The 27,074-nt window shown below is 33.1% G+C and overlaps 1 protein-coding gene across 1 annotated transcript; it reads right to left on the bottom strand.

Moving 5' to 3' along the window:
* Positions 1–2,560: 2,560 nt before the first annotated feature.
* LOC144854631 (uncharacterized) lies at positions 2,561–25,770 on the bottom strand. The gene is made up of 12 exons (XM_078712563.1): positions 25,656–25,770; positions 20,572–20,670; positions 12,208–13,163; positions 11,816–11,923; positions 10,978–11,187; positions 9,876–9,956; positions 8,982–9,128; positions 7,688–7,825; positions 6,883–7,017; positions 6,390–6,535; positions 4,478–4,637; positions 2,561–3,942 (listed from the first exon to the last, which is right to left on the bottom strand). Exons 1-12 carry the CDS (start codon positions 25,768–25,770, stop codon positions 3,886–3,888), a joined length of 2,352 nt encoding a protein of 783 aa, XP_078568689.1. The 3' UTR covers positions 2,561–3,885.
* Positions 25,771–27,074: the final 1,304 nt, after the last annotated feature.

The raw sequence follows: 27,074 nt of genomic DNA on the forward strand, positions 1-27,074 counted from the left end.
TTTTCAGTATACAGACCCTATGTCTGCTGCCAAAACACTGAACATGTAACCCAGTTGTAATAATGAAAATCAGAAACCTATGGGAGTACATAGTGCTCTAGTTTGATATGATTGACATATACCATATTTTAACATATTGCACTCTTGTACTATATGTTATTAGTCACTGTAGCTAGTTTAAGGTAGGACACTCAAACGAGGGTTTTTTTTCCAGCTTTTAAGTGAATACAAATGTTGTAAACTATTTTAATCTCGACAATAAATAGGCAAGATTTCTTTTAAACGGAATCTGATGTTTCTGTCATCCATATACAAGGGTCTTTCACACCTGTTCTGGCACGGTTCCAGGCCGGCGACGGCAAATCCAATCGAACGTCAATGTTTTACGCGGCTATGCGCATATCGATTGATGCATAGCCGCATGGAGCGTCGTGAAAACTAAACATTGCTGTTCGAGTAAACATTACTATAATTTGGCCTTTTCATTTGTTTCTTCTAAAGTGGAAATAATATTTTGAATTTAAATTTCAACTACCCCATACCTCTCTTAACTTCCCACTTTTCCTCAAATTTGATTACTAAAAAATAAATATAAATCTTTTGACAGTCAGCTTGTGGCCTTGATAGATAAATGTATGATATAACTTTTTCATAATTCATGATCTAAAATTTAATTAAGAAAGGATGTATATAAAGTTCAACTGCATTCAAGTCAAGGGAATTCCTGGGATTTTAAGGTATAAAAGAAATAACAGGCTATAAGATGTTCTGAAATTTAAATTATTTTAATATATGAGTTTTTAGTTTGTATAGTGATAACGGTAATAAAAATATAAAATCTATGTTATTCCTTATGACCATTTACACACACGCCGAGTGGACGAGTGGTTCCCGCTCAGGATTGATACAGATTCTATGTGGGACAAGCTACACGGTTTTCTGCTAATACCGTTACCACTCGTCTGTGTAAGTTAAGTAGTTTAAATTGGCTGAATGAGGTCTTAATTTATATCTGGATTGTTTACAAAAACAGTGGAAAATGCAAATAGTGTCACCCGGATACAGTAAATAATAATGTTCTTTTTTATAGTAAATAACGGAAATTAATATTTTGTTTTTGCAGATGTTTAATCTCCATCAAATGTTCCGACAATAAAATTTACAAATCTTTTTAATCAGAATGTGATGTAATTAATGTTGTAATGGTTATCTATTATAAAGCTTTTCATTTGAAACTATGAGGCTAATCCAAAAATAGAATTTCTTTCTAATAGTTTTTTGAAACATTGCCAGGGTTATTTTTATTCCGAGCCCAGTACCGGCTGGTGTTATATTAACGTAATATCCTGTATTTCATATTCATGTGTTGAACATGGCACTAATCCAAAACTAGTCATTGTCATTATTATCGACACCTGGTTTTTCACCATTTGTCACATGTCATATGATTTATAAAAACTCTTTAAGAAACAATTACCCCAATTTTTATTCTAAAGTTGAACAAAAAATCTGAATAAAATAATAAGAAACATTAAATAGTATATGATTCAATAATGAATAAAATTAATCTTATCTTGTTCTCACAGTCATCAGGTTTTATAGGTTATTCCAAATCTAATATGTTTCATACAAAAAACGCTGCTCAACTTTTTGATGTGTTCTTTCTTCATTAAAGGATGCTTTTTTTTTTATTGATATTCTATTTAATAATTTAAGAAATGTTTATTTATTATCAATTATTTTGGTTTAACAATCAGTAGTAAACATTTATATAATAAAATAGTATAATAACTATAGTCTGAAATGAACAAAGGTTGTGGCTAACTGTACAGAACAAAAATATGATCCTAAGTGAAACTATAGTACTGTACATATTCCGGGGTAGGGGTGTTACTTCTAGGCACGGGTAGTGACCCACATACCCCAACATTCCAGTAAAAAAATTATCTTCATCTATACACACCATTTGCCAAAAATATTCACCATTGTTTTTTGAACAGGTCTTACAGACTACTGTCTGCATACATCTCATAGACTCTCTTCTCCCAGACATGCTTTGGGGTTTGAGCATGCCCAGTCAGCATTTACAAATTCCTATTTTTTCAGCCTTAGTAAACTATAAGCTTCCGTGTGATACAGTTTCCCAATGCTTCCATCCAGTTGAATATAACTGCCTAAAGGGATGGCGCGAAAAGTGGTTTTTTTTTAGAATAACATACAGTTAAAGTTTCCAAATTGAACCACAAAACACGAAATACTGTAATATAAGCTTCTATATCATCTGTATCATAAATTGAATGGTCCTGTATCTCATGGTGCGTGTCGTAAATTTTTGTCCCTGAATTTGTGTGATGACAGTACAGTAAGTTTTATCACTTGGACGCAACAATAGAATGTAAGCTCTGCTGCCATCAATTTGTCCAATCACGACACGACGCCTCATCCCAATGGCTGCTTGCTATTGGTCAACACACTTGTGTTGCAGCTATGTCGCATTGTGCCCAAGTGGGAACCAAGCTTTATAGGTAAATACAATACAGCCACAAACAATTTAAAACAGTTATGTTTAAAAATGTATTTATTGACAAATACAATATACTGTATATATACATGGAATGATATTTTTAATAAAATGTGTAATATACAGTAATAATTAAAATTGTTAATTGTCTTGTCTACAGCTCTTCACTATCAAACTAGTTTGACAAAAAAAGTGTGATGTGCTCCAATATGGTAGTGATATGACATCATCATGTCTATTATAGGGGCACATAAAGTTTGATTGTGTAGACAGCTTTACACAATCACTACACTCACAGCACACTCATCTATTTCAAATTTTGAAACTATTAAATTATTCTTATTACTGTCTGAACTGGCATATAATTCGTTATCTTTTGTGCACTTTTTGGGTAATTGTCACAGCCCTGATGAAAATATGTAAATACAAATCATATTTTAAGCCATTTGAAAGTTTGACCTGGGAAGCCTGTTACAATTGAACCAGCTAATTCCTACATAAATCAACTCATGTGCCTGGTATTTCAGGAGTACCCTGGATGTTAAGTGCAACCAACTTATCATCTAAGCAGTTTTAAATATGATTAAAATAATATACTACAACAAAGCAAAGAATACATTTTTGGTATATACGAATATCAAAAGAAAATAAACTCAAATCATACATCAAGATGTTGGTAAAATTATGTTTCCTTCCTATAAATAGCACATTCTTTCCTCTGATTAATTTTTACATTATATACAATCACCGGGAAACCACACAAGTATCATATATACAGTATCACCCTGAGGAAACTCTCAAAATATTATTTGAACCACTGATCAAACACCAAGGGAAAAAAAATTGAGTTTTGGATTATTTGGACTTATTATTATAAATTAATAGAAGAATCAAATGTCTATATTTAGACTTGCTGCAGGCTGTATTAATGGTCTTTTTTTTTATGTTAGTCCACCCGTCGGCATTTAGATTTTTATCTGAAAAATATGTATATGAGCTCAAGTATTATACATATGAAACACCATATGTGCCAAAATATTTATCTTTTTGCTAATATTAATTTAAAATACGGTCTAGAATTTTTTGCTGAAAATCAAACCAAATTTGGCATTGAACTTATACCCTCGGCTGGGATTAAATTTGAGTCAGTGTGATATTAAAGAATAACTATAATAAATAATTACTGGATGGCTCTTCAGCTGTTCCAAACATTACATGACACTTACTTCCCTTTTATCTTTATATATTTTATCAGAATGTGTTACCGACTCATTAGGAATGACTGTACTGTATTACTTCTTAAATCTTAAAATCTCCTTAAATCCAATGATTAAGGTTGTTATGCCAACATGCTGGACTACTGCTTACCATCCAACTTGCTGATTGGCTCGTGAAAGTCGCTGAGAGTAATCATACAAAGCCTGTTTATGAAAAAAGATTTGTAAAATATTGATAAACCTGAAATAAATATCTAATACATAACTTTATTGACAAAGATATAGATATCTGTTTACTTGAGTAAAATGTGCATTTAATGACAAATGTACAGTACATCCCCCTGGTATTTAAACTTTATACCCTGATGTATAAATTCAACTCCAGAATCCATCCAAAGGTACAATTGGGGTTCACTCTCAATCAATCAACTTTATGTGTTTTGTTTCAATCCTGTTCTTATTGTTCCCAATAATTAGTAAAATTTATACAAACGATCCAATTTAAGTGCTTTTTTGGTCTAAATAATAGTACATTAATTGCTCTACAAAAATGTTACTTAAATGAGTGCCATTTTATTAATGCAAAACAAAAAATGGATTGTGCTATTACATGGGTTTTTCTTGTACAAAAAAAACTACTTGCTGTACATAATGTCAAGAGTGTGCAGACTATTGCATGCCTCGTGACCCACGATCATCCAATCAAATAACAAGAATATATTTAGGTGTGTTATAATACCTGATAGATGTAGTTATACTGTAAAGCATTGTCAACAGCAGCCCCTCTATCTTTCCTCACCATGCAAGTTGTATGTGGTACATCTACATGTGTCGTGTCCTCAAGTTCGTGCATACCAATATCAATCGCTAGCAGTGTTCCTGTCCGTCCTATGCCATCACTGCAACATACACAATGTATAAATTGTAACACAGTTCAGGACCACATTTACACCCAGTTCAGGACCACATTTACACCCAGTTCAGGAACACATTTACACCCAGTTCAGGACCATATTTACACACAGTTCAGGACCACATTTACATCCAGTTCAGGACCACATTTACACACAGTTCAGGACCACATTTACACCCAGTTCAGGACCACATTTACACACAGTTCAGGACCACATTTACACCCAGTTCAGGACCACATTTACACCCAGTTCAGGACCACATTTACACCCAGTTCAGGACCACATTTACACCCAGTTCAGGACCACATTTACACCCAGTTCAGGATCACATTTACACGCGTTCAGGACCACATTTACACCCAGTTCAGGACTACATTTACACGCGTTCAGGACTACATTTACACACTTTTTAGGAACACATTTACACCCAGTTCAGGAACACATTTACACCCAGTTCAGGACCATATTTACACACAGTTCAGGACCACATTTACATCCAGTTCAGGACCATATTTACACACAGTTCAGGACCATATTTACACACAGTTCAGGACCACATTTACACACAGTTCAGGACCACATCTACACACATTTTAGGAACACATTTACACCCAGTTCAGGACCATATTTACACCCAGTTCAGGACCATATTTACACACAGTTCAGGACCATATTTACACACAGTTCAGGACCACATTTACACCCAGTTCAAGACTACATTTACACACAGTTCAGGACCACATTTACACACAGTTCAGGACCACATTTACACCCAGTTCAGGACCACATTTACACCCAGTTCAGGACTACATTTACACACAGTTCAGGACCACATTTACACCCAGTTCAGGACCACATTTACACCCAGTTTAGGACCACATTTACACCCGGTTCAAAACCACATTTACACCCAGTTCAGGACCACATTTACACCCAGTTCAGGACCACATTTAAACCCAGTTTCAGGACCACATTTACACACAGTTGAGGACCACATTTACACATAGTTCAGGACCACATTTACACACAGTTCAGGACCATATTTACACAGTTCAGGACCATATTTACACACAGTTCAGGACCACATTTACACACAGTTCAGGACCACATTTACACACAGTTCAGGACCACATTTACACCCAGTTTAGGACCACATTTACACCCATTTCAGGACCACATTTACACACAGTTCAGGACCATATTTACACCCAGTTCAGGACCACATTTACAAACAAGCAAGCTCTCGACCTAACCAATCCAATAATTAACCAATTTGAATGAAATAATTATCGGTTAATTTTCTTGAGCGGAATTGGTTAAAATATGTTTCCACATGAATTTTATCGGTTAATTTTTATTGTTTAATTATCATTTAATCTTTGGCTGCGGAAATACCTCTTTTGATAACCTTTACTGTGGAGTAGAATACTGAATGGCAAGCAATACAATATTATCCAATCAGATAATAAGGATACTGTATAGGTGCGTTATAAAATGAAATCATATTCTGAAAATGAACACTTTCTACATTTTGATACTGTATGTTATTTATGATTTATATACAGTGCTTTAACTAGATCTACTTGTTAAAAACCTACATTCCAGTAAAATAAAAAATGCATTTTATACTCAAAAAGGTCTTGACATATTTCAAAATACAATGCTACCAAATAGTAAAATCTTTTCACTACAACCATATCGGTCAGTGACAATAATTAGTTAAGTATTTTAACCTACCTGCAGTGAACTACCATTGGTCCTTGGTTTTCTGTCACACTTTCTCGTATATGTAAAAGCAAACCTGTAATATCTGAAGGACTTCTAGGCACCCCAGCAACAGGCCACCTAAACCAATAGTGACTAACTGGTCGACATAAATTTCTCTGAAATAAGAAATGAAAAATGGTTTTAAAAATGAAGATGCTTTTGCTGTGTGTTTTACTGGATTTCAGTAAATCAGGAGTCTAAATGGAAACTAAATTTATGGAATTTAACTACCAATTTCTGGACATTTCATCTAAACAGTTTTAGTATATCACTTGTTTATTTAAAAAAAAAAGCTTTTCTATCTTTATTACAATATTTCATATTGCCAAGAATTGAAGCTTAGTACAGTTCAGTAATATGCTGACAATAATGTATTATTTCAGTTGTGTTAGGGTTTCATGGTGCACACAGATATTGGACACATCAAGGTGTATCACCAAATGTAAACAAATTCAAATTTCACCTGAATATCTTTAACAACAAGATGCGATACTGTGTGGTGCTCTGTGATTGTCACTGTCTCAAGACTAACCAGTATCTCTCCAAACAGAAGAGCCCCTTCCATTCCATTTATCTTTGGCCAATACTGTGGTACATTCTGAAAAGATGCAATAGACTATAGTTATCGTTAAGTAAATCTAGGTGAAGGATTTATAGTAAACTATTGGCCTAGCTTCCCGGCCTAGCATTTGTCAATGATTTACGATGGATAACTTGAATAAATGTAGGTGTGTTATAAATATAATTTTGTATTCATTGAATGGAGAGAATATTTCATTCGATGAAAAATTTACTGCTCTAAGAGCAGTAAGTGAGCAAACACATGTGCTAGGCTTTTGTTGACTGATCATGTTTGATCAACCTGTAGTGTGCGCCATCTACAATTGTTTTTTCTGCGTCAAAAATTGGAGCGGTACCTCTTTGAATGGTTTAGGCCTCATCTCTCATAGGTGTGTAATAAAACAAATATTTTATATTTAGTGAAATGATACAAATAATTTCATGAAAGTTTGTTTACTTTCATCTTTCACTCATTAAATTATTTGTACCATTTCACTCATAAACATTCATTATTTGTATATTGGCACTGTTGACCACAAGTATCAAATTCATTCTTTGCTATTGACATGACCAACTATGCACCTTCATGTTTGGTCTAAATTTTGTTGTCCACTGACACAGAATTGCCGATAACAACACGGCATCAGACACATGGTCAACTGTGCTGACCGTGGTTGACCGTGCCAATAGTCACTGCCTTCACTCACCTTGCCAACTTCGTCAGTTGTGCATAGCATGATAATCACGCGTGATTGTTGTTCCCAAACCATGTGCCAGAAGTCAACACACGTGTTACTGAGTGGAGCTTGCGTAGCAATGTATGCAGGCTGAGATGATTGGTATCCCTAACAAACAAATATGTTGAAATGTTATAAACTATATAACCAAAATTGCTAAAATGTTTCATCTTGGCAGAAAAAAGTAGTAATCATAACAACAATAACAACAAGCATATTTACAACTAAATAAGAAAAAATTGAGGGTGGGGTATAATTACTAATAATCATATATCAAAATCATGAGAAACAAAATCTATAATTATTATTGTATACTGTAGCTAGATAGACACTATAGTACAGTAATTAGAGTCTTCTGTATCATTCATTATGAAATGTATGTACAATACCTATATTATTTGAAAAATGATTTTTTCTATTTATGACATAATACCGTAATCTTATTATAATTATTACAATTTTTTTTTTCATTAACACATTGTTATGAGGTCGAACCTCTTCTACAAAAGACTGTTCCTCTGTTATAAAAGATTGTACCAATAAATTATTATTATTAGATGTACAGTATTTTATATCTATGGTTATTGTTTTATTTTATTACTATATAGTTGCATGTTGTATCTATTTTACTGTTTGTTTAATGTAATATGTGTAGTGAGTACAGAATCTGTTTTTAAAGCAATTACTCTTACAATATGGTTATTATTTATAGAATTGTTATTGTGCTTACTTCCATTGCATTTAACTTAAAATTCAAATGGATGCCATATTTGATAAATTGTTAGAATTCTAATACAATGGCAAAAAGCTATAGTCTGTACTTTACAGCCATATTGCATTGAAACAACGGTTCTCGTCAGATCATCGGAGCTAATCAACTTTGGGTCCGATTGCATTCTGGATGGGAGACTGACTGGGAATAGTGGCGGGTGCTATATACCGGAAAGTGATGGTGTAATGATAATATCGGACTAGCATGTGATAGGCATGGGTTCAAGTCTGTCTGTACCATACTGATTGCATCCTTAGGCAAGATGCTTTACTCTCATTGCCTCGTCCTTCGGATGAGATGTAAAGCCGTTGGTCTCATGTACATATAGTGCAAGAACTTGGTACAGTATTCGAAAACAGTAGGGGAACGTCTCCCAGTTAGCTGATCTGCTGGCTGCCGTGGGTTCATGGAGGGCCTAATTCAAATTTCCTCCGTTGCCAGTTAGCTTGTGGACCAAGAATAAATACATTTAACTTTCAACATTTACTTTACCTTTATTTTATTAGCATTTATATATCCATTGCTATCTTTAATTGAGGACAATACAACCCTTGTGTCTACTGCTGGAAGAATGTGTGGTATTCGATTCTTGTTTCCCATCCCTACAGGTAGATTTTTCCGTCTAAAATTGGGTAGAGACTAAAAAATAAAAACAAAATTACAAAGATTAGAAACTGTGATAAAATAACACTGTACTCCTAAAGCTACTCTTAGATGTATACCATAATACTGGCATGTCTTAAGCTCTGTCTACTCTATCAAACTTTTTGTGACAAAAAAATGTGATGTGCCCATATATGGACATGTAAAATCACTACCATATTTTGGCATATCACCACCATACTTGGGTAAATCTCAATGTTTTTGTCAAAATAATTTGATAGTGTAGACAGCTTTTGCAAGGCATAAGGTAATCCACAGACTAAAATACCAAGGTGTTTACACAAATTGCGTTTGTTATACCAATTATACACAGGAGTGAAATGTATTCATTTTATCTTTTACATCTTTAACAGCATGTGAGTCTTTCTATTTTAGTTGTGTAGTGAGTTGAGTTGATAATTCAAATTTAAACACAACATTAATACTAAATAGCCTTATACCAGAAATTTTGTATGTGTAAACATAGGTGTTAACGATAAAAAGGTACTGACGAATTAAGGCACAATGATAAATAATCTTCAAGAACACTTTAACCAATGGTCAAATTATCTATTATTGTTTTCAATCACCAACTTATATGGTATAAGTACAAGTCTCTCCTCCTCTCAACCCACAAGGTCTCTCCCTGAATGCCATATATAGTAGAATGACATTCACTAAAGGGTTACAATATAACCATCTTCACAAAATCACAAACAATATTATGGCGTGATTCAAACATACCTTGAATTCCTCATCAATAGCTTCTTTATAGGTATAGTACATTTTCAAAGCACTTACAGATAACAAGTGCGATGGGAATTCCTACAACAAAAGAAAAAGGTTATTGGTTATGATAGAATGGGTTTTTCTAGCCCTGTTATTGGCTATTGGTGAAGATATATATTACTTTATAAATATAAATTACTGAACCCAAATTCCTTTGACTATTAAGTAATAAGAACTGTGAAAGGTAATTTATTTTGTATCATTTTTAGAATAAACTTTATCTCCAGAGATATACCCTAAAAAAGATTCATTGTTAGAAAACATGGCACCCTAAAATATGTAAAAAAAGTTCAGTAACCTATAGTAATTGTAAGAATTTTCTCTCCGATGTGAATGCATCAGAATGGTTGACTAATTTTATAGCATTTTAGAGTGTATATAGTACAGTACAGTACAGTTATGTGAGCCAATGTGCATATACCATCTCACTAGCTATTTACAAATTATTTTACACTTTAGATTGTACTATACTGTAATATACAGTCATGTGGCAGGATTAATATTTTATGTCTTTAGTCACATGTGGCCAAAGATTACCAATAGTAAATTTTAATCACTCTCCTATCAGATAGCTAGTAATCCCCCCCGATACAGGGGCTTCAAATGTCAAGTTCACCAGGGTTTCAAATGATGAACTACTGTAGGTTCTTTAAAGTACACACGGGTAAACTGTGTACACTGGACATACGGTTTATAGTCCTTATTCGAGAAGACTTGTTCCACCACCAGAACTAGGAGCAAGTTGGCCTTGAACATGTGCCGATATTGTTGGCTCTTTAGGTATGGTAAACGGCGACCCTGCCTTAACCACTCCATTTGACTTGCTCTATATAAACACAATCAAACTCCGTCAACATTAATTTAATGGCAAAAATGTGGTCTGCCCTGAAAAACAACATTTTAATTCTATTTTTTTAATGGCAAAACATGGACACAGCCTGAAAATCACTCAATCAAACACTAGTAGTTGAAAAGTGTAAAATCTGAGTTCACAGCGCCATAAGCAATGATACATTCATTGGAATTCGGCGCTATACAAGGACTTGTATATTATTACATTTTCTGGTTTCTGATCCTCTTCTATAACCAAACCTAGGTTGATAGCTGGGACTAAGAGTGACATATGCTTCAACTCTCGATCTTTAACCTTGTTCAGACTAAAGGACACATTCCCATTAGTTTCAGAATCAAGACAATCTTGAATTGTGCTCCCATCAAAGTAAAAACGATCTTTTAAATGCTTTTTCTTAGATTTTCCACGAAAAATCTGCAGAGATATATAAAAGTATTACTTTTATTTAAACATGCTATCAATTTCACAATTGGGTGCTGTAAGGACAATGGAATAGCCAGGATTTCAACCCTGGGTTTGGTAGCTACAGCATTATGTCCCATATTCAGATACTGGGTACTTTTAAATAAGTCATAAACAAAATGTTGAATAATAATGATATGAAATAATGATGATATACAAGAAAATCAACGAATAATCACTAAACTGAAATTCTTTTAGACTTTCAAAATTGGACCTTATAAGCTGCTTTCACATCACGCCTGGATTTGCGCCGATGCCCTGAGAAAAATGCCGTGGAAAATGGGTTCAGTGGTAAATCATAGGAGACTCCAAATTCGTAGTGATGGATAAAAAGGCATTTGTTTTCTGAAATGGTACGATTTTTTTCATTCGTCCCAATCAGCAGTAAGCATGAATGACCTCGCTTGACAACGGATAACCAAATTTGTGCTCGATGTGAATCTAGTTCAATGCTCGTGATACTTTTCTCAGAGCGCCGGACAAAATCCAGGCACGTTTTGAATGCAGCTCATGCCAATGATAGGAACATGAATAACAAATGCTAATTATGATGGAACAAAAGATTTCTTTATAAACTTACAAATATTGCAGATATCAAAATGAAAAATGCAACACTTAGTAACCCTAAACTCAATGGTAAAACATTCATGGATTCTTGTTCAGTAACAGTTAAGGTCAACGATACAATCTGTAAAATAAATTATGTTTTTAAAAATTTTAAATAAATAACTACACAACTACCAAATCAAAATACAAATGACCCTCATAAAACTTTTCTCTAACTTCCAGTGTGGGGCAGACAAACAATTTCCAATCCAATTTTAATTGTCTATATCATTATTTAGTTAAATATCTATACATAATTAAAATCAGTTCTCTATGTCAAATGATTACAGAGGGACCAGCCTCTGAATTTGGGTCCCAAATATCATAGCAAAACTCCCAGGATATAAATGCCTTTTCCAACCTTACCTTAACAGGAATATAAGATTCTAAATCCTTTATTTTTTTTGGATCATCCATCTCATTCCAAATCCTTTTAGTGGCATCCAAGTTACAACTTTCTTCTGTCTGAATACAGAATTTTAAAGTAACCCGTGTCTCATTATGTGCTTGACAAATATTACAGTCATTGAGAAATAACACAGAATAATATTCTATATCATTTACTTCATTTGCATATTTTCTAATTCCACTTTGTATTTCTTCAATTTGATTTCTGCAAAGTGATTGGCTATTGTTTTCAAAAATTAATTCTAAGAGTGTTCCTGTGTATATTGAGCAATGTTTCGTTGATGTATGAATTAACGGAATTGTTGTTCTTGGAATGTTTGTGTACTTTTTGGTAATCATACTATGCTTAGGTGGTTTTGTTTTTGGTGGTTTTGTTGGTAGTGTCGAAGTGGATTTTGGTCTAGAGACCGGAGCTGTTTTATTTTTGGGTGGAATCCAAATTGTGTTATGCTTATATGGAATAGTGTGTTGTTTTGTGGGTAGATCAAGATTTCTTGTAGTAAAATGAGGAGCACCTCGCCCAATTTGCCCAGGTGTGGGTGTTGTCTCAGTGTTTTCACTGAGTAAATCGCTATTACTGTTTTTGCTCTCTGATGGGTTATTAGAATAATTTTGCATGGGATTAGACAAAGCTGTAGAAATACTATTTATAGTATTGGTACTTTCAGTTTTGTTAGTTGAATATTGTGTTGGACTAATAGTCTGTGGTGTTACAGTCAAGCTTGTTGAATCAATCCTATTCTCAGCAGTTGAACTCTGTATCTGTATTCCACTAATGGTTTTTTCAGTTGTTTGAGATTGTGGATTAAGAGTTGAAGAGCTGATCAGCACACCAGAACCACTCATTCCATGATTAGATGCTGATGTATTTTCAATCGGAAAAGAAGCTGTTTGATCTATATTTTGACCAAAACCTTGAAAAAGAGAAAACAATTTAAATACTTAAAATAAAATCATTATTTATTGAACCGGAAATTGTTTTTTGGTTATTCCAAAATTTAAGGCTAAATACTGTAAAATGTACAAAATTGTGGTCACAAGAATAATACTAGATTTTAATTTGTCGTTTTGATGAATTATAGGTGATCTTTGTGATTCATGTGAGTTTCTGCATTTAATAAAACAAATTTTGGGCAAACATGACATTCAAGTATGTAAAAGCATGTGTGCAAAAAGTTGATGTATGACCGGAAGCGTATAGGTTATAGTACTAAATTTTGTTGTGTGCTATGTTTTATAGAATAACTGTAATAAAGTTTGTAGCGAGTGAAATTTGAAGATAATTGTTTGAGCAAGAACATTTTCAAATTTGGACAATCTTTTATAGTTGGTTTTCATTATGCATTTTGAATACTAAGAAAAAAAATGTTTTTGGACAAACTGGTTTCAGGTAGTCTAGTTCAGAGAGAATTTTACATAAAACACATGACCTAAATGTTTTCAAAGGTCATAATAATAAAACAATATTATATTCTAATTACTTTAACTTGGTGTTGTATTGCAAGAAGAATATACTATAACCACTGTGATTAAATTTCAATCACAAAATACATTTGAGATGTAGAGGATAAACAAATCAAACATGATATGGTTATGGATGTTTTAAAAACCTATTTCATATTGATTGATTAGAAATATGTTGCAAAAGCCTAAAAAAGAAAGCCGAATGTGTTATTTTCCATTTATTAATTAATATTTGGTGCTGTCAGAGACCTTTCTGTTATAAATGTATAACTCCCTATTATAATGCTTTGGAACAATCATGTTAATTCTTATATTTCTGTATATGTAATATTCTATATTATTTTGACAAATTAATGTGGTTGTTTTTCACAAAAGAGAAAAAAACTGCTTGGATAGGTTATTGAACTAATATATTATATCAACAAAATATGCTTTAGCAATTAGTTTCCACCAATGTTCAAAACTTAGGTTGCCGCTATACCTAACCTAGTTCATCCATTCATCTTTTCCAGGCTATAGCCTCCTCACAATATTATTTTATAGTCACTGAAGATAAAGAACAGTGCCAATACCTGTGATGATCAAAACACTGCTAAAAATTTAAAAATTTACAAGTTAAAATTTACAATTTAATAGGTTCAGTTCAACACTGTATTTTACCATTTTTAAGCCCTGTTGTATATTCTATAATATACTTGAACTAAAGTATAATACACTGTATGGTTCAATGAATGTTGAGTTAAAATAATGCCAAAAATATCGACCTCAGTTCATGTTTCTTTGTTATGGAACAACTGAATGAACTGGAATAATATTGAACAGTGAACAAACAGTTTTTGTGTTGTATGAATTCATAAAGCTTCACAGGCCCAGTATATGTTTGTCGTGAGATTTGATTAACGTAATCTACTCACCCCCTGATGTAAGTTTGTATTAGATTTTACTAGTTTTTGGATGCTTTAGAGGTAAAATAGTGGATTGAATATTTAAATGACAGGCTTGATTGGTTAGATATTAAATCATAGGTAATTTGTGCATATCTAAAAGCAGCAAACTGACATGTTCACTGTATAGCACAAGGCGTGCCTTTAACTGAAAAAGACACCGTGTGTACTAAATAAACTGAGGTAAATTACAGTACAGTTACAAGAATTCTTATAGAAAATAAAGCTAATTTATTTACACTATTTAATCAGCTAATTATTCTTTGTAAAATATCCTCAAATTTTACCGTTTCCTATCGAGTCGAGTGGTTGAGCGGTTAAGGCCGAAGTGCCACAAACCGTAGCAATACAATTGACAAATGTTCAAAGCTCTCCTCGACCATACTGTAGTTCTGGTGGTAGACAAGTCTTCTCGGATAAAGACTTAATATAACTAGAGGTCCGGTGTAGGCCTACACATTTAAGTTCAAGTGCATCTTAAGAGCAGGGGTTACCCCGATGTACTGGGTTCATCTCAGCCCCTGTCGTTTGTGGTAGGCGCTGCACTGTGGCTGCAGTGGGTTTGTAAAGGACCTACTTCGACCTAATCCGAATTTCCCCAATTGAGGATGAACATTAATACCACTGTCATTATTTTTTAGGTCACACAATTGATGTGTTTAAAAGCAGGTGATATTTTGATTAGTATTCAGTGATGGCAGAGAATAAAGATGTCATTATGGATGAAGTTGCAAATGAGTTAATTGCATGTCAAACAACTGACAGATTGGCACATATCTCTTTTATGGAAATTAAAGAGGAGATAGACAACATTGGCTGGAAGCAAAGACAGAAAGTACAAGGAACCGGAAGTTACCTCATGAAGTCTTTATCTACTGGAAGTTATGCTGAAGGCATGCCTAGGTTTGTTTGTGGTGACCATGATATCATGATTCAAATTCCAATCCCAACAGTATGTTGGCAACCTTATGAAAAAGATGACAACAGCAAAACAGTTATAGCTGAACAATTTAAAGATGATCCAGCATATCTAATGCTTAAAGTACATGTTATTGATAACAAATTCCTAAATCAGCAGTTGCAGAAATCCATTGACAGTGATGGTTATCTGAATAGTAGTGATTTTATAAAAGAGTATCTAGCAGGGTTTATGAAAGGCAATGACACTTTTGAAATCCATGGTCCATCAATAGCATCTATTCTGCTTAATTCTGATGCAGTACTGTGCTTATCATGTCAATCATGGCCATCTATCACTGACAAGTATTTTACAAGGAAAAGGCCAAGTAACTGGCCATCAAAGGAACTATTGAACAAGATCTCCTGCCTTGATTGCCATGTAGTTGCTGTTGGACGTCAAAACAGTTTGTCAAAAGATGCTGAATGGCGATTATCTTTTTCCATTGCTGAGAAAAAGCTTATTCACAATATGCCTGAAGCATTTGCTAACTGCATGGTTGCGTTGAAAGCAGTCATGAAGCATATTTACGAGTCCAGTACACCGAAACCATACTGTTCATATTACTTAAAGACGGCTTGCCTATGGATGTCTGAAAGAATCGTATTAGAAAACACGATGGATTCAATTAGAAAAGTGTTAGATTGGCTGACTAATTGCTATCAACACAGAAATTTGCCACATTATATTATTCCTGAACAAAATTTGATTGGTCAATTATCCGGGGAACTTTGTGACAATGTATGCAAAACTTTGACAATAATTAAAGGAAGTTTGTGGGCAAAGGTGATATCAAGTATTGAAGATGGACAATGCAATGTAAGACACATAATAAATGCCTTAATATGTAATAGGCTAAAGATTACAAATGTAAATACACATGATGATTATGCAGTACTTGAAGCTAAGCTTCTGAACCACCCAATGACTACAAAATGTCTTGCAGAGTTGCTTGATGATTTAAAAGACGTTAAATCAGACAGTTTAATAAGGCAAATTGATCGATGGATGTCGCAGGATTTTTCAAATCAAACAACCCTAGACTTGATAGAGAACAATGCTAATATTTCAGAAATAATCACACCTACAGAGAAAATAATAATGTCAGTTGTTGAAAACATTGAAGACATTGTGATGAAGGGATATGATGGAATGTTCAGGACAAAATTGTACCGACTGGTAGGAGAGTTAATCACTAATGTATTGGCATGCTTACGTCAAAAATGTTCTGCTGAAGATATGATGAAATACCAGAATAAAGCATTACATTACTACATGCTAGGAGGTAACCTGATCTATCCCAACGGCTTTTGCGATTATGGTGTAGGACATCATGGTTTGGTAGTTAAACACCATTATTTAATGAATAACGATGCAGAATTAATAAAGGAGCTTAAGGACTTTGATATGGCATTGCTTAACCTCAGAGAAAAAAATAACAGAAATGACACAAATCCTTGTGTAACTCCCTGGATAGTCGTACATACAAAGAAAGGAGACGATCTGAGTTATAGGGCATGGGCAGTAGATGCATTATTTCAACACCATATAAAGTATCACAATTACAAAGAACGTCATTTTTTAGATTTACTTACAATTGTCTATTACATAAATTGTAGAGTGAACCTTAATAAGGGGAAGATGGACGTTGCTTCTATGAGACATGTAGAATATATGAAGCAATTTCTAAGAGAATTCCCAAGCACCGAGATATTGATAAAGATAATTGAAAGTTTAATTGGTCTATCGTGGGTTATGAAAACGATACACTCATATGCTATCTAGATTTTTTGAATGCACTACAGGTGGTTGTCAATTTTAAATTCATTCATTATTCGCATTTGATGTGTTTCATTTCTCTCGATTGTTGTGCAGAACGTTTCTCTAACAATCAACTTTCTGCACGTTTCGAGCATTTTTTTTGCCGTTTTGTTTTTGCCCTTGATTTCTGTTCTTCATACTTTTCATGTTCATATCTATTAATTTTCATAAACTTTAAATGCAATCATGCACTTGAAAATATGCACTTTAATGCAAATTTGTGTATAACATTTTTTTTTTAACTCTGGGATATGATGAGTTGTAAATACGAATTCATAGATCCCGCTTATACATGCAATGCCCTATTTTGCCTATAATAGTAATATAACTGTGGTTAATCAATTATGTGTTGCATGTGTTACCACTGTTTTTATTTTGATGATGGCCTCATGGCTAAAAATTTGAATGTCATGCTTTATACTATACAATATATTTGAATCTGTTGTGGCTCCTCAGAAAAAAGTTAAAGGTGTTAAATTGTATATAAATTCCAGTAAAAATTGTGCCTATTGGATGTTGTGTTTTCAACATATATGGCCAGACGAATAAAAAAAGTAGTATTTTCATCCCTTTCATCACAGATTTATTTGACTTCAGGTGATCGGAAACGTTTCTGCGTTTTTCAAAGTGTATCGACGGCGGATAACCCAAACTCAGCACAGTGACGAATTCAAATCTAGTTTGTTTTGATATTCTTAATTTAAGCATTTTACCTTTCATAAATGATAAGATTTTGGTGCCGCATCTCTAGGAAGTTATATTCCCAGCGGACGGAATCATTAGGAAACTGTATCAACACGAAAGCTATATTACTACAGTTTGGGAATTTGTAAACTCGACTAATTTATAGGTCCAAATTGTTCGACCCAAAGCATGTCTGTGTCTACAGTATTAGGGCTGACGGTTCAACGATTTTGGATTTTCGCCCTTTGATTGGTTGATGGAATCAACACACTGGGAAGAATTACAATAATAATTCATACATTTGCCGACTAAGGGCAAAATTTGTTTACTTCGTCCGTGGCTAAAAAAGATTATTTTCGGCAATTTTTTAGACAATTAGAAAATTACAAGTCAGATTTCATAATTCTTTCTTTTAATATTGATACAAAATACTAACAGGCAATGTATAATTTATTTGAAAAGTATTAACTTTTAATTTTGCATCGTTATCCCTAGCATAGTATATTCTCCATCCGTGGAATATGTACATTACTATAGTTTAGTTTTTTATTATATTTTTGCTCTGTATACACAGGACAGACTATATTTAAACAAAATGTACTGCATTTACTGATTGTTAAACAAAAATAATAACTAGATTTAATTTGTCACTACTGTATGACAAATTATAGGTTTATGCATTGATTTAAATAAAGATACTGTAATTGATTTTTAAAAGATATTGATTGATTGATTTTGTCAGAATCTTTAATTTATGAAAAATGGATCTTGATAACGCAGAATACAGTAGCCGGTATCAATGCACATCGAGCCATATACACAAGAATAAAACAATCCGTTACTTTACTAGTTACTTTTTCTCCAGATTTAATTATAAATCATGCGTACAGTATAAAATTTATACACTAAGAAATGAAATTGCACAAACAATACAGATATAAAAAAATCTTATTTTCACAAGGTGACTCAATCTCGGTACCTCGAATGCTATAGACGCAATCAAAGACCACAGAGCCAAACACACCTGAATAAAAGATTCTTCAGTGTATTTACTATGCAGTAACCACTTTGGTGCAGAGAGATTATTACATACCGCAATGAATCATAATTTTTAACTATGATGACATCTTTAATTTGTATAAACTTTAAATGTTAATACTTTAATATGAACATTTTAAAGAAGAAGGTTAGTGTTAAGTTTGTTATTTCGGTTTAAGAAAATGTCATAGTTGGTTTGATTGTCGAAATAAAAAAAAATATTTTTAAATATTTTTTTGCTTGATAATGCATATAATAATAAATCATGAATTATGAAGAAAGAACAATAATTAAATCTGTTACGTCAAAAAGTCGAGCGGGGTTTTTTGTTAGAACTATTTCTTGTTCTATAATACATATACAGTAACATTATCTTTACCATATAAAATTAATCTTTTACAGTATATAATATGTTTTTGCATAAGTCTGGGTATAGGGCCTACAGTATGGTTTAGTTAGAATTGTAGCTTTAATAAATCCTTATCATTTATATAGCCACCAGGGTGTTGACATAAGGTCAACATTTTATGATTATAATAATATAATCTATATAACACAGTTCTTCTAGCAGAGCCATTCAAAAACATAGCCCCACACCAAATATTTGTTATTATAATATAAAGTATCTCTTAATAAGATTTTTTTGGGAAACTGAGTTTATATCCTAGCAGACATACCTGTCTTCAATACAAGTGTGAATGTCCATTGAAATGACTTTATACTAGAAGATACAGTGTACCTTAGATGTACACATCTGAGTTAGGTTGGGGTCACTGTCCATTTTGGCTTACTGTATGTCAGTGGCGTAAAAGCTATGAGCCCTCACTGGCTAATACCAGGGGCCCATAAAAAAATATATAATTTAGAATACAGTAAATAATATATAATAGTATACTATTATTTAGGAAATGGTCCTTTAAAAAGTTTATGTTCAATAATCAATCAATCAAATACATTTTACTCCATAAAAATTAAATATTGAAGACTGAGATTGAATCTACAGGTACCTAAATACTACTGTATGCTAATTGTCTGAAGGGGTTGTCTTTTGTTTGATCACAATTTTAGCATGATGACACACGAAAGTCAGAATTAGAAGTTTATGGTATTTACAGTCTAAAATTTGAACTTAAAACGGGCATTAAACAATTTTGAAAAACGCTAAACAGGCCAGCCGGTGACTTTGCCCCAACGGGAGCTCTTCATGATCCTCTGTCCTAAGTGTTGGAGGGCTCCTTAGATTGCCAAAACCAGGGGCCTTTTGGCCTCAGCATTACTCCGCTGGCTGATGCATAAACTAAATTGCTAAACTTCATGAGACATTACAAATATTGATAGTTCATTTATGGCCGCCATCAAATGAGAGTTCAACAAACTTTGTGCCTTTCCAAAGTCAATCTGAATATAACTTACCATAATTACTGCCAATATATGGAACAATCACAAGCAGGTATACAAAATGCATTTTGCAATGGTGTATCATCATATACCTTTTCAGCCCATTATCAATTCCTATTAAACAGAAATAAAAAAACAATTGTCAGCATAGAAATCACTTATTTATTGGTTTCCAAAACCAATCAAATATAAAACTGTATATTATGAGCTTATTTAGAGATTGTCCCCTCAACAAAATCTTCTATTTTTTAATTTTTTGTTGAATATGCCATTTTAATGTCACATAATAGTTATTCACTTTGACCAAAAATTGGATCTGCAAAAAAAATTGTTTACCTGAAAAAACTGTAATTTTAAGCAAGCGATTGTCAAATTGTCTGTCAGACAGACAATTGGATTGGTTAAATTTAACTTTTATATCATAATTTGTGTTCTTTTATTTTCTATGGAAGTGAACTTCACTAAAACTGCAAAATGGTCAATTCAAAGTCAGATTTTATACATCTTTTGGGGGATATACATCTTTAAACAAGAATTATATAGTCTCACGTCAAAGAACTTAAAAAATCATGATATCAACTTTTTGTATTTTATTATTCAACAGTACATGCACAATTGCAAGCATCTCAAGAATAAAACTGAAAACAGAAGTTAAACACTTTTTAATCACATGATAGACCTACTGATGAATCAAAGAGGAACAAGGAAGAGCCTTAAAACAAAAGTGAATTATTAATGAACCAGGAACAGGCAAAAAATAAAAATTAGAAATTTATAAGTTCAGTGAGTAAGTGAATTCAAAGATAAGTTCACTATTCATTATGATATTCTGCAAACCAGTGTTGGATGTTGAAAAGGAAACTTATACTAGAAAGGAAAAAAAAGAAAAAAAGTACTGGATCCGGATTGAAAATTTAACACAATTGAAAGAAATCTTAACATTTATTTGAGTTAATTAGCTCTATTCAGATAACACCCCACACTCTTTTTAAAAACAAATTCTTCACAGGACAAATTTCAATTCAACTTTAGTTTCGGTTATGTTGGATGCAAGATGGCGGATGATGTTGAAATATAGTTTAGAACTTTCCAGGTACAATTGTGGTCATTTTGATACCCAACATTTTAATTCAACAACTTCAGCGTCATAACATGGAACTATAATAAGGAATAACAACTGATTACAGCGCATTAAATCTGAGCATCCTGATTGGTCCGCGCAAACCAGTTCAAATAGACCGCCTCTGTGATCACTGGCCGTGAGAGTCGAAGTAACCGATCAAAATCACGCTCGTTGCATGGCTTCATAGCAACTAGGTGTGCCCCAACCATGTATTATTTTACGTTTTAGCGTATTATAGTTCCATGGTCATAATAAGAGGGCGATACATAGCTTCCAAAGCGGTACTTTGGAAGCTATGTAAATGAATAGACGTGTCATATTGGATTGCATATTGAATAAAATATTTAATCTGGATACCGCTGAATTACCTCTTCCTCAGCTTATATTCTTTCTACTCTTCCCATTCCACCACAATAACCAAACCTTAACTCCTCCCTAGGACAGTTCAAATGTAGTATATTTTCCCAGTACAATTCAAATTATGTTGTAGGCTACTTCTATTACCTCCACCCGTTCCCCTTCCAACAATCTATTCTTGGTGATGTGTTTAAGATGTGTGTTAAGCCATTAATCCCAACCCATAACCCCTACTGTAAGTGCCAGTTTTCAAACGTAGTTTGTACATTACACTCTCAGTACAGTTTCAGTCATGTTGAAAGGCCTACCACCCCACCCCAAACTCCCAGCCCCTTCCCAGGGATAATTAAAATACTTTAATAATGTTGTACTATAATTCTGGTCAAATTGATAGCCTACTACTCTGTACTCCTAGCCCAAGCACAAATCCCCACCATCCTCTCAAACACCTAACCCGGACTCGGGAAATTTTTGAAATGTAATTTAAAACCTTCCCAGTACAATTGCGGTCATTTTGATACCCCATATGTATGGTTACGTGCAGAAACAGAAATTTGTATAACGAACAAACATCGAAAGTGGGGAAAAGTGGGCCATTTTGACCACATTTTGGCCCCTAACTTGATTGGGGATTTTGTTCAAATGTAGTTTAGAACTTTCCTGGTACAATTCCGGTCAATTTGATACCCAATATGTAAGGTTATGTGCAGCAACGAAAATGTGTATAACGAACGTATAAACTCTCTCACACCTTAAGATCAGTTGAAGCACACTTATATTACAAAGGTGTAACCTTCAAAATAACAAATATAAAATATAACAAATACAAAAGAAAAAGTATCGTATATTTCCTTATACTTATTTAGACCAGTGAGGTACTTATTTTTATACCTCCCTGTTTAGACATTGTTTTTTCTTGTTCAATCTTTCTTTAAATGACACCATATGAGGTCTGATGTAAAAGATTCAGATGTTTTCCTCATTGCTTAATTACCAAAGGGACATACCTAGGTATTTCATAATGTGAACATTGAAATCAGATATAACAGGAAATATATTTAGACATAACAAATACTAGGAAACAAGATTTATTTTTGTAAAAATTATTGTACTGCAGTTGCTGCAGTAGATTGAATACCCAAAGCTTTTATTGGTTAATCATACACACTATTTATTGCAATGACTGGCTAAAATTATTAAATTAACTGAATTAATGCTTTATTGCAGTATTTGACAGACTGCAGTAGAATATGATTTTGCCATGGTGTCTAAATGAATACATTTTAGATACGTTTTTAAATTGAGATCCAACAGGCTGATAAATAATGTAGTGCCGTAGCCACAAGAAATAAAGTGGTGCGGTGATCGACAAAAGGAAACAATCCCCTGTGCGGGCCACAGGTTGTCGAAGGTCTTTGTTAAAAAGTGGTCAAGTTGAAACCTTTACCAGCCGATTGGTAGTGACACATGATACGCCACTCCGCTGCCAAAATGTGAGCGTCGCCGTAGCTTTTTTGCATGGCCTAATCTTTGGCATTAATAGTACAGTAGGCACTTGGTGGCTCCTCCTCCTTTTTTTGCAATAATATGGTCAATAAAACTAAGAAATACCTATAATTTTGTTTAAAAGTTACTGTGGATTTGATATCTTACCTAAGGTAATGTTTTCTTTAAATTAGTATTCATATATAATTATCACAGTAAACTACACAATCATCATGCAAGTCAATTAGCATTCCCAAGGGTGGCAAATTGGAAACCATGATACAATAACACAAGCATACCACACACCATATTATTATATGACTACTGTAGACCTAATTAACAATCTGTCATCATGTCTATTCATTTTCAACTATAATCTATGCCTTTGTTCTAGGTTTAGGTCACCTTGGAGATATGTTATGATCTAAGATATGTTCAAACAGTAGTTATATGAAACTATTTCTCATGAGTGGTCATTTTTAGTGAAGATTCATTTATTAGACCCCCTGACCTTATAATATTTCACTAATTGAGGTGTGAATCTGATAAGATGAGATCTCTAATTAAGATATAATTATACACCATTGATGTGATCTGTAGTGTCAGGTGTGGCGTATATTATTATAACATTGATTAGTATCAACATAACAATACACAAAAGGAAAAAAAAGACTGAAATAAACGAAAAGACAGTCGAAGGGCATGTTTCTGCTATATATATCCTCAAAATATATAAAAATATGGTATAAAATACGGTATATTTTATACCATATTTTTTAACACCCTGTTTCTGCTACAAGTACTATCTTGAGTGGTCATGTTAAAATTAATCTTTTTTACCCAACCTGCCTTTCGATCCCCCAAAATGGGGACAGGTTATTCCTTCCTTGCCCGAATAAGAATTTGTCACGGTATCTTTGGTGATGTTGTAGCCTCTGCTTTCACAGTCTTTGTTATCGACTTGTTTTAACGAATAGTGCGCACACCCCATACTGTCTTTTAATTTTTGCTAAATTATCTCTATAAATCTGGCTGTCATGTTTTTTTTCTGCTTTTTAATTTTCTCAAAATATTTGTTTCCTAACAGATTGTTTGCAAATGTTGTGAATTTGTTCCTTACTTTCGTTGACTATAGATTATCCATCCATGTGTAAAAAGCTAACAGGAAATAATAATAACTTTATTGAACATACGCCTTTAAATCGGCGGCACACGTTCTTCTGGACGGTGCGTTCTTACATACATTACATATATTATGTTAGCCAGAAGGCTAAATAAAAGTATAAAGAGAAAATAAAAGAAAAAACATTTAAAATCAAAATACTGTATATGGTATTTTGTATTGGCAGCAGAAAATGGTACAGTATACAGTATAAATTTATGAATATTGTATTTTATCCACAAATTTGAGGGGAAAATATGGTATATAAATTTGTATGAGAGCTATTTCCGCTGCCAACAATATACTGTATAAATATGGTATTCAAAAAATATTTACTTGGCAGCAGAAACAGGGCCTAAATAAGTAGAGAGGTCTAGTAGAAAGTTCAGTCAATTTTATAAATTACCTATTATTATTAATATATTTCCAGACTTGCTTTAAAATTTAATTCTCTTTTTGTTCCACTGATTTTAATATTTTTTATAATAGTATTTTAACTGTATTACAGTAATTCCTGGGGTGTTTAATTGCTCACTGTTGGTGTGGAAAACTGAAATAAATAAATGTTTCACTAGATTCAATCATTTTCAAATCCCCAAAACTCAAGTAACACAACATTTTATTATGTAACATCAATCAAACAATAGAACTCAAAGCTATCAAAATTCAACATAAACATAAAGTGTTAAAATAACCAGCAGCACCAGACCAGTGTACCAAATTTGGATTGCATGCTTCGCCTGTTTATGGGCCAAGATCAATCAGAAAGCCCTATCTTTAATTTGGGCTCCTGGTCCTTGACCTAGCTAGAATCATATGATTAACTAACTATAAGAAGTACTACTGAAAGTACTACTGTACTCTAGTGTGTGTGAGAGAAGTCCTAAAGTAAGCCAATTTATTATATTTCATGTCAAATTAGTCCATATTATGCCATGCCTAACTTCACAAGTTTAGGTGTAATTAACTTACTTTTTATTGTACCTTCCAAAAATGAACATAACTTGCTTACCTCTTTAACTTCCACATCCGTGTGCCTGCTCACCTCCTCCCCCACGTTGACAGGTTTTGTTGTGATTTTCCGCATGACTAGTTTCAGGTCGTTTATTTCTGGACTCGTCAAAAGTTTTATGGGTAAGTATTTGACAAATATTGTAAACATTCATTTCTTGAAGGTGCCTGGGAAAAAAGATCTGAATAAAGAGCTAATTTGCATTGTTGCAAAAAAAAGTTTAAAAAGTTAAAAGTTAAGAAAAGCCACTGCATTGGTTGTGTTTAATTTATTGTATTTTATAATGTAGACCTCCATCATGGCTCGAGTGTACATCATAGGCCTCCTACATGTTTGTAGTGTTTATTTGTATGTAGTTTAAGCTGACTGCACTACTAATAATGAGTGTGTTGCCACTGATCCAAAAGTGTTTGTCAATAAAGTTATTATTAATTATTATTATTTATTAAAGATGTATTGTCCCTTGAAACACAAAAAAATGAAGGTCAAAATATTCTAAATTTAAATTGGCCATATCAAAGTAATATTAAAGTTATTCACTTTAAGTCGAAAATTTGAGCCAAAAGCAACAAGTTTACGTAATTAAACAGGTAAATTAGTTGGATTACATTTCGTCTGGAAAATCGTCGCGAGCGAAAGTAAACAAAGATTTCAAACCATATGAGTACCAGAGCCATATATATAAAGAGTTACGACATTGGATTATAGTCACGTGATATGCAGATCAATTTGTGTCAAACTTGTCTCCGTTATTGCATGTAAAGTATAGGAGCAAGAAAATACTTTAAACTTTTTCTTATATTTAAAAAAATGTAATTGCACATCTAACGGTGAAATATCGATGTGCACAGCGTACAGAAGTACTTGCGGCAAAGAATATTGCGCGCGCGTGCGCTAGTACATTATAAAGTTCGATTGATTGATTTTGGAACGAAACATCCCATAACTACGTCCTATTAATAACAATTATGTAATATTTTCAATTCATATTGCATGCTTTGATGACTGAATAAAATAATAAAGTGTCGTGGATATATTTGTTAATATATTGAATAGGGTATGAACAATATTAAAATAATAAAGGCAAATTATTACAAATGAAATGATGAACGAGTCTCTGAAAGTTTGTGTCAAAAACACACAGAGAGCCATATACTGTATAAAAAGAGGGGTGAATTTGTGTGTTTTTTGTATTGGTTCATGCTTTGATGTATCCTGACTTGCATGTAGGCCCTAGCATTTATGCTTTTGTTATTATAGACACAATATATATATGTTAGTAGTATAATATCCCGTATAGTCCGATGAATAATTCATAAATTAATTAATGAATATATTAATATTAATTATGAGGGTACTATTTATGAATAATTAATATT

Source organism: Antedon bifida, chromosome 10 (assembly GCF_963402885.1).
Source record: "Antedon bifida chromosome 10, ecAntBifi1.1, whole genome shotgun sequence".
Lineage (NCBI taxonomy): Eukaryota > Metazoa > Echinodermata > Crinoidea > Comatulida > Antedonidae > Antedon > Antedon bifida.